The sequence below is a fragment of the Anguilla anguilla genome, chromosome 11 (genome assembly GCF_013347855.1).
Source record: "Anguilla anguilla isolate fAngAng1 chromosome 11, fAngAng1.pri, whole genome shotgun sequence".
Taxonomy (NCBI): Eukaryota; Metazoa; Chordata; class Actinopteri; order Anguilliformes; family Anguillidae; genus Anguilla; species Anguilla anguilla.
The window spans coordinates 22,521,233-22,533,135 of NC_049211.1; the positions used below are offsets into that span (position 1 = coordinate 22,521,233).

The window sequence follows — 11,903 nt, forward strand, 5'->3', positions numbered from 1 at the left end:
GTAGTTTATCATTTACAGGTGTCTCTTAAGTTGTTCAGAATATATTGCACAACATGGTTACACCCTGCATATGTAGGATAAAGTGAAGGTTAAATCAACAAGATCAGGAAGCCAAAATTTGTGATACCTGTCCTTTGATAAGCCCTTTATGCTCCATTTCTGGCCTATACTAAAATAAAGTTCTTATATATTTGGGTAGCATATATGAAATATCTGTAATCCTTTATAAATGTGTCCCTCTTCTGTCTCTTTTTAGTGTTTCCCCAGGTAGCGGAAACCTTTCCTCAATTGTCTGCGTCTCAAAGCCTTCGGCCGAGCTGAAGGACGCGGTCCTGGTGGTGCACATTGACAAGTCCCGCGTGCCCTCCACTGTGCCCTTTCACTACCGAGAGAAACCAGTGATCACCCAGGTGGACCCACATTGCAGCTTTCGCGGGTAGGAGTGGTTTACCTAGGTTTCACAGAGGCACGGCCTGTTTCGGTTATGACCAGTGCTGTGTAGTACATCTTATCACAGGAAATGCATGTTTATCGCTGCTGAAGTGCTGTTCATGCCACTCATACCGTGTAAGCAGAACTGTGCATTTGTGATGGACAACAGTAGGCCCTATTAGCATAATTTGGGCGATGACAGTTTGACCACAGCGATGAGGCCATTGGCACTTCCTTTTAGAACCCATGTTAAAAGCGGTACCGTACTGTACCAAAAAAAGATGTGCCTATAATTCCGGCAGCAATTTCAGTTCTGGCAGATGATTGTGATTGGTTTGTGATCGATGGTCACCAAGGTGTCCCTCTCATCTTGACTTGCTATCTGAATCCCTCACAGACATAGCTACCTTGTCTCTATCATAAATATGCAATATGTGGAGTTTTTTTTATCATGGGTCTGTTACTTGATACTGAGATCTTTTTATATACCTAAGGATGGTTGTAGTGCTTGTGCTTGTCTCCTCAGTATGAGCCTTTGTGTAGTTACTGACTCTCAGACTGCAGTTGTGTCACTGCTTTGGAGATTAACTAATATTGGACTCTCTGTAGGTGTGTCTTAGTGAGTCATTCACACCCCAGTAAGAAACCTTGATTCATATTGTTGAATTACTGGGACACACCCTCTTCAGAAATGGAGAGAACACTGCAGCAGTATTGTGTCAAATCATTAAGCCAACACTGCTTGATATGATCGTCTAAATGTTTGAAACAGAGGTGAGACCGTAGCATAGTTGACCCTCAAATCCATAATCAAATCACAGTCGGTCACTGGGGGTATGATTATTGGCCGTGATACACTCTGCATCATGACTCCCCTTTCCCCCTATCGGAATAAAGTGAAGGAATACAGAAAAGAACGTGGATGAACTGCTTGTTTTCCTTTAAAAAATGTTTGTAGTAGACATGCTGTTCTCCATGCACTGTTTACCGCATGGTGACAGGAAATGGTGAAATCTTGAAATGAAATCTTTGAAATCTTTGAGTGAGTGATTAGACAACATGAACTCCTTGCATAATTTTTTTTTGTTGTTGCTTGTTTGATTGGGTCTTATTTCTGATTTGATATGTGTATAATTCTGTGTATTTGCTTACCCCAATGATAGAGGGTCCAAAGTCACCATCACAGGCAGGAATCTGGATTCTGTCTACAAGACCATCATCCGCTTTGTGCCCAGCAACAACAAGCAGCCTGTACAATGTGTAAGCTTTACCAAAGATGCATTTTGTTACATTACCATAGTAAATCACTTTTCAGCTGTGTGTGTGGGTCAAATTTGATTTGGATTAAATGTACTGAAATTATGACACGTCTTAATGAATATGTAAGGTCATATTTGCTATGCCGTATTCAGAAGTTTTTGAATTACATGTTTATTTTCTCGATTGTTACATGAAGCCACTACAGTGTTAAAGAGTTTAACATTGCTTTTTACAAATTACATGGTCTCCTCCTAAAAATGGCTGTATGTTCCCCATGGGTTCCAGTATTGTTATGGGGCAGGGAGTCCCACCCAGATGGAGTGTGTGACCCCCCCTTTCCTTGAAGAGGAGTCCATAGAAGGGCATCTCTCCATTGACATGGATGGGGCCATTGATCTTTGGAAACAGAAGTTCTGGTATCACCCACATGGTGAACCTATCCCCTTTGACACATTGCGACTATCTCCCGATCAGGATGAAGTGTCTCTGCATGTGAGTTAAAGATTCTCTGTTTCAGTTCTACTGAGCCATCTGCATTATTTATTGCAAAAAAAAAAAAACAACAGGTACAAAGTTGTTGCTGATTAAAGTTGAATTGTTGTTGAGAATAGTTTAGAAATGCAAAATAAATGCTAATGATTTAACATACAGAACAAATGGTAGGACAACTTCTGTCATTTATGTTGAGATAACGAGCCTGGTAGGAAAATATTATCTATACTCTTTCTTTCAGCACAAGAGATTGAATCTTGTCAGTACCTGTATGAAAATCATTATGCTGGTGGGAGAAGTGGACTGTAAGGCCTCAGTCCTGGTCAATGAAATCACTTGCAGGATCCCCAATAGCCTGACTATCCCCAGTGAAGGTTTGCCTGTGAGGGTGAGCATTGTCCTGTCTTTTTGAGGCCGATCGAGGCGGTGTGGCTGGTTGTATGGTGGCTCCTATTCCTCTTGCTGAAAGGTGAAAACATTCCTGGTCCTGGAAGCTTGGCATCCTGTTCTCATACCACTAAACCCAAGGCAGTAACTGAGAGCGGCCACATGCTTTCTACATATATTATTACTATTCAGGATCACAGGCACAATCTTTTTGCATAGGAGACACATGATCAGTTGAGCAATTCATTCATGCATTAAAACAATATAAAAAATCTCAGCGCTCAGAGATCTCCATACAGATCTCCGGAGGTAGTGCAAACCTCCGCACATCTCAACTGTGTTCTCTTTTACAGGTCTCTGTCAATGGGCATGTGTATTTCGTGGGCAAGGTGATCCACGTCAGCAACAACTCAGCAGTGGGCATCGTGCTGGGAATCCTAGCTGCACTGGTGGTTGGGGCCGTGCTAGCTTTTTTTGTCATGAGACACCTGAGGAAGTTGAAGAAAGGTGAAGGCAGGTGTTGGACGTGGTTTTTCTGTGTGCTGACACGATTGACATATAAACAATATAAACAACAATATAAACAAACACGCTATGCTTGATGTATAAGCAATATAAACAATAGCTTTGACAGGTCTAAGAAGAACATACTGTAAATGTGATGTGCTGCATACAGAGGCTTTGGTTTGTTTTATTTTGACTTGATTTGTTTTTTATTTACTAATATACTTGTGAAATGTTCAGCTTCCCAGGCAGAGCACCGTTTGTCTTATTTCTCCAGCCAGACCAGGAACAACATTATTGCAGACACCTCTCCTACTGGTGACTACAGACGAGGTGAGACCCTGTCCTTACACAATAAAATGTTCAGCATTAATTCAGCTTTAATTGTGAAATAGTTAAAAGACAGAGACGGAGTGACAGAAAACAGAGCATGTCCCCAGAAATCCTTCCTTGTCCAATGTTCCCCTTCATACCCTGCGCAGAACTGTCTTCAGACAGGACATCTGGATCAGGTGCGATGGCGTTTCCTGGTCTGGCCTATACCAACAGCCTTGACTCCACACTGAGGCCCCTCATGTACCCAGAAAAGATCTGTATTGCCAACCTCCGGCCAGAGCTGCTGGTGGAGGTGAAGGATGTGCTGATCCCAGCTGAGATGCTTGATGTGCAGTACCACCAGATCGTCGGCAAGGGTGAGACCTCGTGATTTTCACTGCCAGATTTCTTTTTCTACTGTTTTTCTCCTGTTGTTTCTGCCAATATCCTGACATTAATAAAATGGGGTGACTTTAAAAAGAACAGCTGTAATATCGTCTAAATTAACCCTGGTACTAAGAAACTACAAGCTAATTGGCTCTATTTTCTGGGAAGTGCATGGCGTGTTTTAAGCTGTCACACTGGTGAAATAGTATTTTCCTCATGGATTTTGAAGCGCCTGAGCTATTTGGTAATTTTGTGACTTGTCATTTTAATGCTGTGAACGAGATCACTGACATTGTATGAGATTCCCTAATTTTGTTTAATGGGAAATTAAAACTGGCCCATAGTAAACGTTTAGGCAATGTAAGTGAATTTTCTCTTTCCAGGTCATTTTGGAACAGTGTACCATGGCTATTTAAAAGATCAGAATAGCAAAGAAATCCACTGCGCAGTGAAATCCTTGAACAGTGAGTAAATCCATTGCTTTCTCTGGGATGGAGCCTGCTGAGTAAATTCTATAGTTATTTTGACTGTTGGCTGATCCCTAGACCTATTAGTACTACACCTTTGTTAATGTCTTGACATTTGTAAGTGATAACTTTGACAAGAGGTTATCCATATGTTCATTTCTGGGCAAATGCTAGCTTGAGCTGTACTCAGCAAAGACAATATTGCAAAATGTATTATTCAGATTCAGATGTAAATATATGGATGGGGTGTGTATTAAGAAAATATGGGAAAGTCCATAAATCTGATTTAATGTAGCTAGCATATGTGGTGCTTATTAGCGATATAAATGTTACACAATATATGTTAACTACTCACCAAATTCTAAGATGCTCTTGTCTGAAATTATTTTCTGAAAGTAAATGCATTTTCTTGTAAGAAATGTTTGTTGCATATTATATGTATGTTTAAATTGATATACGGGAAATTCAATACAGGGATCACAGACATCGAAGAGGTGGAACAGTTCCTGAGGGAGGGAATTTTCATGAAGGGCTTCCACCACACCAATGTGCTCTCCCTGCTCGGTATCCTGCTGCCCGAGGAGGGGCTTCCCCTGGTGGTTCTTCCCTACATGAAGCATGGGGACCTCCGCCACTTCATCCGCAGTGAGAACAGGGTGAGCCAATTGCTCGAGGAGACAGAACTCTCTCAGGGTCGCATGACATTGAAAAATAAAAAAGCGCTATTTTTAGATCCATTTCAGGTAGTGATTCTTTTTGGTTACAATTAAATCTGAATTGTTTGGAGACCGGCATAATGGACGGCAAGGGCACGTTTAAATGGGAAACGGAGGTTTTGCCTTTTGCTGTATTTTTAGCTTGTTGTTAACCCTCATCAGAATTGCTGGGTTGTGCTCAACTGATCTGGTTGAGCTCTGTTATTGTCCTTAATGTATTTTACTGGTATCGGCTTTAAAATTATTATTATTGTTATTATTGTTATTATTGTTATTATTATTATTTAGGAAACCAACATTTCTCAACCTCTGAATCTTCTTAACGGTCTCCTGTCTGTGTTTTCCCAGAATCCTACTGTGAAAGACTTGATTGGCTTTGGACTACATGTTGCAAAGGGGATGGAATACTTAGCAGGGAAGAAATTTGTGCACAGAGACCTTGCGGCACGAAACTGCATGTGAGTTGTGGCCTGACAGGATATTCAGTTGAGAATGAATCAGTTTGAGTTCCTTAGAAAACCAGATTGTGTTAAACAATCCATATTTAGTTTCCTTTCCCAGTCACAATGTGCACAAATCCTGTGACTTTAAATCAGAATGCTATCAACAGCATGCATATCTGCTGTTAGGCTACAGCTAAAATCTAGGGTAAGTGTATGGCTATATAAAGCACATGACAGCTTGAAGGATAAGCCCAACATAATTAGACTATTTTCTGTATGTGTCAACATATCCTATGAAAAGACCAAACCATACAATTCTCAATACTGTTTGACATTCTCCTACCCCATTTAGCACTCAGCCAAGATACGATTCCTTCAAATTGTGCATTAAAATAATCAAATACAGCTCAGAAAGACATATTTTCATTTTCAGAAAATGCTACCTATTATCATGAAAAACGTGGACAGTGTCCTTTTTACCAAATTTACTTAAAACGGGTGCAAATTGTATTTGCAAAAAAAGTGTTTGTAATTCTTCAGAAAAACTGTTGTAATGGAGTAAATTGAGTTAAAATGATAATCCAGTACACCTTTGGCTGCTTTCTGAAAATGCATTTCTTAGTTCACTTTTTGTAGTCAGAATCATCTTTCTCTTAAAATGTTTATCTATATGGCGCCAGTTACTTTATGTGTAACAGGGATTTTATTAATGCATGATATGTATGATTGGAAATACCCCCTTGAGTCACTGTCTCATGTGACAGCTGCCTCATATAGTTTAATTGTATTATTTTCTCCTTTTGAGGGGTCTTAGTGGTAAGGGTGCTGATTGGTTGAATGTTTTGGCAGGCTGGACGAGTCATACACAGTGAAGGTGGCAGACTTTGGCATGGCACGGGATGTCTTGGACAAAGAGTACTACAGTGTTCAGAACCATAGGAAGGCAAAGCTGCCGGTCAAGTGGATGGCCATCGAGAGCCTGCAGACGCAGAAGTTCACCACCAAGTCTGATGTGGTGAGTCCGATTCCTGTGGGAATTTCCAACCAGTCTGCTTGATTTCCAGGCTCTGTTGGTGGAGACTGTGACAGTACATTTTTTCCCACTGAGGTCAGTCTGTACAATCCTGGGCAGTCAAAAGTGTTCTTACTGCATCTTATTTCCAGTAGGTTCAGTCTGTGCGCTGTAGGGCAAATTATATGACTCTACACCAGGGCTCTATGCCATTTCATGTGTCAATCACACTGGATGGCAATTACTACTGGACATTATTGCAGTTTCATGTGCAGAATACATGGTATTTGAATAATTTTTTTTTTTTTGCATGGGAAGAAATTACATAAAAATTGGTTTGCAAAAAAATGGTAGGCAGGAGAAAGCAAACTGCACTAATATTAAAATTGTACACCAATTGAACAGCTATCTGTTAGTTATTAACGGTTGGGATAACTCACTTTAAGGACCTCTTGGTATGTTGGTTCATATGTAAATGAATGCAGTTAATAAAGTTTATGGTGCTCATATGTTGCAGTCAGTAGTAAAACACAGAATTTCTCACACATATCCATGATGTAAAACAAGCACAATTACTGTAACGTGATAAGCTGGTACAACTTTGAGTCTTGGTTTCCATCACTTTTAATCAGCTGAATCTATTAATCTCAGCCCAATCAGGAGATTTGTTATGCACATTCACTTCCCATGTGCTGCAATGCAGCTGTACTGCAATGCCATGAAAGCAAAACTTGGTGTGAAAGTGGACTAACACTATGAGGTAGTGCTGAAAACGTGTGTCCAAAAGTGACTGCTAATATTATTGAATGATATTGTAAGTCGAAGCAACTGACACGCTTTCTCCTTCCCTCTCCCTACTCTCTGTAGTGGTCCTTTGGCATCTTGATGTGGGAGCTGTTGACCAGAGGAACTAGCCCCTACCCACAGGTTGACCCCTATGACATCACACATTACTTGCTGAAGGGGCGGCGGCTCCCCCAGCCACAGTTCTGTCCTGACTCTCTGTAAGTGACATCTTTGACATGTTTATATTTACTTTTCAAATGTTACATTCTTACCTGTTGTTTTCATTAAAAAAGTCCAGTACAAAGAATTTGACTTTTCCGTGTACAATGCAATGATTATAGGACAGATAAAATGTAAAAAAAAGTAACTCTCTCATTTCTTTGAATGAAAGCAATATTATACTGGCCCGTGTGCACATAAATACTGAAGTTATGTCATATGCATCTGTTGTGAAATTCAATTAATAAGGTAATTCACAACAAAAGACAAATGAAGTTTTAATTGCGTAAAATGTTATAGTTTTTGTATCTACTCAAAATGAAGTGAATACAACGGACAACGGGCAATACAGTAGAATGATGATAAATTATGATTTTAATAGCACTGAAGATGGGAATTGGTCTGTGGGTTTCCAGTATTTACACTAGCCCTGCCCATGTTTCCTGTGTTATGGAGTCATCTCTCCAGCATCTCTCCAGCATTTACATTTCTGCAGTACTCTAATTGTTACTAGTCATATGCAGAGGCCTTGAAGACATCAAAGATATTCAAATGGTGCCGGCTCACCATCCGACTGCGTGCCATTTCGTGCTTTCAGCCTGGCGTTGATCATTATTTATTAGCTAGGAGATGATGTGCATCCCAGACAGCTCCTTATTGCTGAAAGATGTAAAACTTGCATGTTCTGCTCCTCAAATACATTGCAGGGCTTTTGCACTCTGGAACAACTGAGATAAAAGGGCCCTGCATAGCGAAACAATGGCATTGTCTTGCTCGAGATAAGAGTCCAAAGTCCACAATGCCTCTACAGGCTTTGTGAATGATTGACAAACCGTGCCATCCATGTGTGCACTCAGTCCGTGTACACCGGATACTGTGTAACATTATGGCGTCAGAATTGTGTGACCGATTAGAAAATGAGTCAAATATAACTTTAAGAAGGAGATTTTGTATTATTATATATTATGCTGTGGGTTACTCAGTCTTCAATTCAAATATAAATCATGGGTATGTCTAAGGCCATACACACACTGTATGGTTCCCCCTGGCTCTGTTTAAAGCAGCTGCAATGGAGATTGTAGCAGTAACTAAGGCCATGCTGTTTGCCAAATTTTAGACTGTAATTGAGTCCTTCAGTAGAAGTATGCTAATAAAGGGCCCTCATCAACATAGCTGTCATTGCTGTTATTGCAACCATTGAAAACACCAAGCAGCAGCAAAATGAGGATCTTTTGATTGCACCAAACTGATTTTCTTTTCATTTAATTAATCATGGCTTTATAGTGGGCAATTACCAATTATGCATTTAAAACAATTGACTACAGAGACATGTAATGGATTTACGTTTAACTGCAGACTGACATATCAGACTGCGGGAGAATCAGGGTTTTAGCTTGAACATCGGTTCTTTTGGGAATGTTAATATGAATGTGTTAAGTCAGTATGTGGTGTCTGGTGATTTCAGAGGGTAATAGGTTTGTTCTCTTTGTGCAGGTATACCATCATGCTCCAGTGCTGGAACCCTGAGCCAGAGCAGAGGCCCAGCTTTACCACTCTCGTCTCTGAGGTGTCAGAGATCCTATCCAACATGGAGGGGGACCACTATATCAACCTCCAAATCACCTACGTCAATGTGGACCAGCCCCGCATTTACCCCCCCATCATAGAATCTGCAGATGAGCTCGAGTCGGACTCAGCCAGCGAATGCTCGGGCTCCGAGTGAGGGCGTCCAGAGGTGGGCGCTGGCGGTTAGCCAAGGGTCACCTGGTGGATAGCTGGTGCTCAGCCAATCCTCAAGTGCCTGCCTGCTGAACAGGAGCCCCTCACTTGAACGCTTGTGGAAACTGTGCCGCAGGTTTGTGGAAACCATGTTTTAAAATGGGGCCAGTTGTTGACTCATGTTACCATGGCAATGGGTGACAAATGGAGGAGCTGCTCAGGTGGAACTCCCCCTCTCAAGAAAGCAGAAGGCAGCCTGCAGGGGGATATGAGGCACTGTAAAACCCCCTTGTTATTCCAGTTGTGTGTACTGTCCGTTGCATTTGTGTGCACTATGTCTGCGGCATTTGTGTGCACTATGTCTGTTGCATTGGTGTGCATTATGTCTGTGGCATTTATGCATACTATGTCTGTTGCATTTGTGTGCACTATGTCTGTGGCATTTGCATGTACTATGTCTGTAGAATCTGTGTGTACTCTGTCTGTGGAATTTCTGTGTATATGTCTGTAGAATCTGTGTGCACTTTGTCTGCAGCATTTGTGTGTACTATGTCTGTAGAATCTCTGTGCACTTTGTCTGCATCATTTGTGTATACTATGTCTGTTTAATCTGTGTGCACTATGCCTGTGGCGTTTCCGTGTACTATGTGTGTAGAATCTGTGTGACTGTGTCTGTGGCATTTGTGTGTATTGTGTATTTCAGGATATTGAGCTTGTAATATCCTCCTCCCCCTGCTCATGTGCACAGAAATCTGGCACAAGGAAGAACTGTAAATAAGACCAAATGTGGATTTTATATATTTTTTTGGATCTCATTTTTTATTATGATAGACATTTACATTTCAAGATTGAAATCAAAAAATGATCATTTCCACTTTGTCAAAACCCCTTTTCATGTTCGATGAAGTGTTGAGTCTTATATAATAATATATCATTAATTATTGTTATAAACACATTCTACTATACAGGCAAACCTGGGAGGAACAGTTAGAAAACAAGTACGTTCTTGGTTTGCGGTTTTCCATTCACATGGATCAGTGACATTGCTTTGCTAGAGTAATTTGTCTGTGCTCTTCGGCATACAGTATATAATTCAGGGTGCATTAAACAGCTAAAATATTTTCCGTCACCATTAATGAAAAGGAAATTTTTCTGTATTTAGTTGATGTTTTGCACTATTCATAAACACAAACACCTTCAGATATCAAATCAAAACCAGGATCAGAGTGGCTGTTATATCAGATGACACCTTCTAACGTTACAACGAGCAGAGGATGATGAATCTACTGGTGGCTGGACAGGCACACACACAAACACACACACACACACACACACACACAGCTCTGCTCTGCTCTGCTCTGCTCTGCATCTGGGGAGATCAATTTATTACTATTCATAGAATAAAATCTCTCTCTGGGAGGGGTTGAGACACAAGGTTATGACAGCATTGAATGACCAGTTAATTTTTCCATCCATAGTGTGTTCATTTCTATGACTAAGCACAATCTAATGTTTTTCTAAAAAGGAAGTCATTTCCTCTTGGCAAGCTGTGTTTAACAAGGCAAGCAGTGTTCCTCATCTGCAGGCTGAAACAGTAACAATGGGATTTTTTGACAGAATGGGACCTTTTCAGAATGTATGTTTGTAGAAGGAAGTAGGGATGGAAATTGGATGGACAATAATTGGTGCACACACACACATACTCACACACACTCACAGGAATGCACATACAATCATTTTTGCATTAGTAGTAGGCTATTAGTGTGATATAATTTCATTGACATTGCAAAGAGAGACAAGAACTTGATATTCACTCTTCACAGATTTAAACCTTTTGGGGAAATTTAAAAAAATATATATGATTGTTAAAAAATGATAGAAATTAAAATTCTGTTATAACAATTATGCTTGAATCTAAATATGCTTAAACTTTAATTAAGCCACAAGGGACCTATCTTTGAAAACAAGTTTCAAAAACAGGCTTGCAGTAACTAACCCTTTGTGAGCACTGAGTACGAGGATGAAGCGAAAGCTTAGCCACTTGATTCCACTAAGAAACATTGCACTAATAAACTCAGGCAGAATTTATTTTATTTTATATAAAATGTCTTCATTTTTCCCCACAAATTTGGATTTTGGGAATTTCTGATTTAAAAAAAAAAAATTCTGATTGTTTTATTTATTTTTTATTCTATTCCTTTCGATTGGAAGGATGCAGTTGTACAAGGAGATACAGTTTAAATCTCATGTTAAATTTACAAATTGAAAAGAATGTCAATAAAAAAAATGTCCATGCTCTTGTGTTCATCAGATTCGGTGTTTTAATGTGCAGTTGTCCTGATGTGACGAATGGTGCAAACGTGTTTTGTATCCTCCACCAGATGTCAGTGTGCACTGTCTACTGCATCATCAGCATAAACATGAAATATTCTGCTGCATCTGACCACAGAAAGACTAGCATTGTAGAGCAATGTGGAATAACTCATATTCGCTGTTGCGCTCAGAAATGGCCAACTAATCCCCAAAGAGGTGTGTTTTCCCCTCATTAAAAAAGAGAAGAGTGGAAGCATTTTCATGGTTGAAGGTCTTGCCTATTACATATATTTTATTCATAAGCATAAGCCTTCATATCCCATCCAATGTAATTAGGACCAGACTATCTCATGCCTACAGCGCCCGCTGGTAGTGCCCTTTAACTTTTGGCTGAACACTAACAGTAGAAGGATTTATCTGTTTGAATCCTCTCAAGAGTCAACACTTCCCT

General features: G+C 40.2%; 1 protein-coding gene across 6 annotated transcripts in view; it reads left to right on the top strand.

Moving 5' to 3' along the window:
• Positions 1–11,442, top strand: part of mst1ra (macrophage stimulating 1 receptor a) — a 28,861-nt gene extending 17,419 nt beyond the window's left edge. For 4 of the 6 annotated variants that reach the window (XM_035383047.1, XM_035383045.1, XM_035383048.1 and 1 more), the window contains exons 9-21: positions 257–436; positions 1,596–1,692; positions 1,978–2,184; positions 2,426–2,572; positions 2,925–3,084; positions 3,316–3,408; positions 3,558–3,767; positions 4,161–4,241; positions 4,719–4,900; positions 5,309–5,418; positions 6,253–6,418; positions 7,283–7,419; positions 8,915–11,442. In XM_035383047.1, the coding sequence (XP_035238938.1) occupies positions 257–436; positions 1,596–1,692; positions 1,978–2,184; positions 2,426–2,572; positions 2,925–3,084; positions 3,316–3,408; positions 3,558–3,767; positions 4,161–4,241; positions 4,719–4,900; positions 5,309–5,418; positions 6,253–6,418; positions 7,283–7,419; positions 8,915–9,143 (1,999 nt within the window). In that variant the 3' untranslated portion in view covers positions 9,144–11,442. The remainder of the gene's footprint in view (positions 1–256; positions 437–1,595; positions 1,693–1,977; positions 2,185–2,425; positions 2,573–2,924; positions 3,085–3,315; positions 3,409–3,557; positions 3,768–4,160; positions 4,242–4,718; positions 4,901–5,308; positions 5,419–6,252; positions 6,419–7,282; positions 7,420–8,914) is intronic. The other 2 variants (XM_035383049.1, XM_035383051.1) reach the window with 1 other exon arrangement.
• Positions 11,443–11,903: the final 461 nt, after the last annotated feature.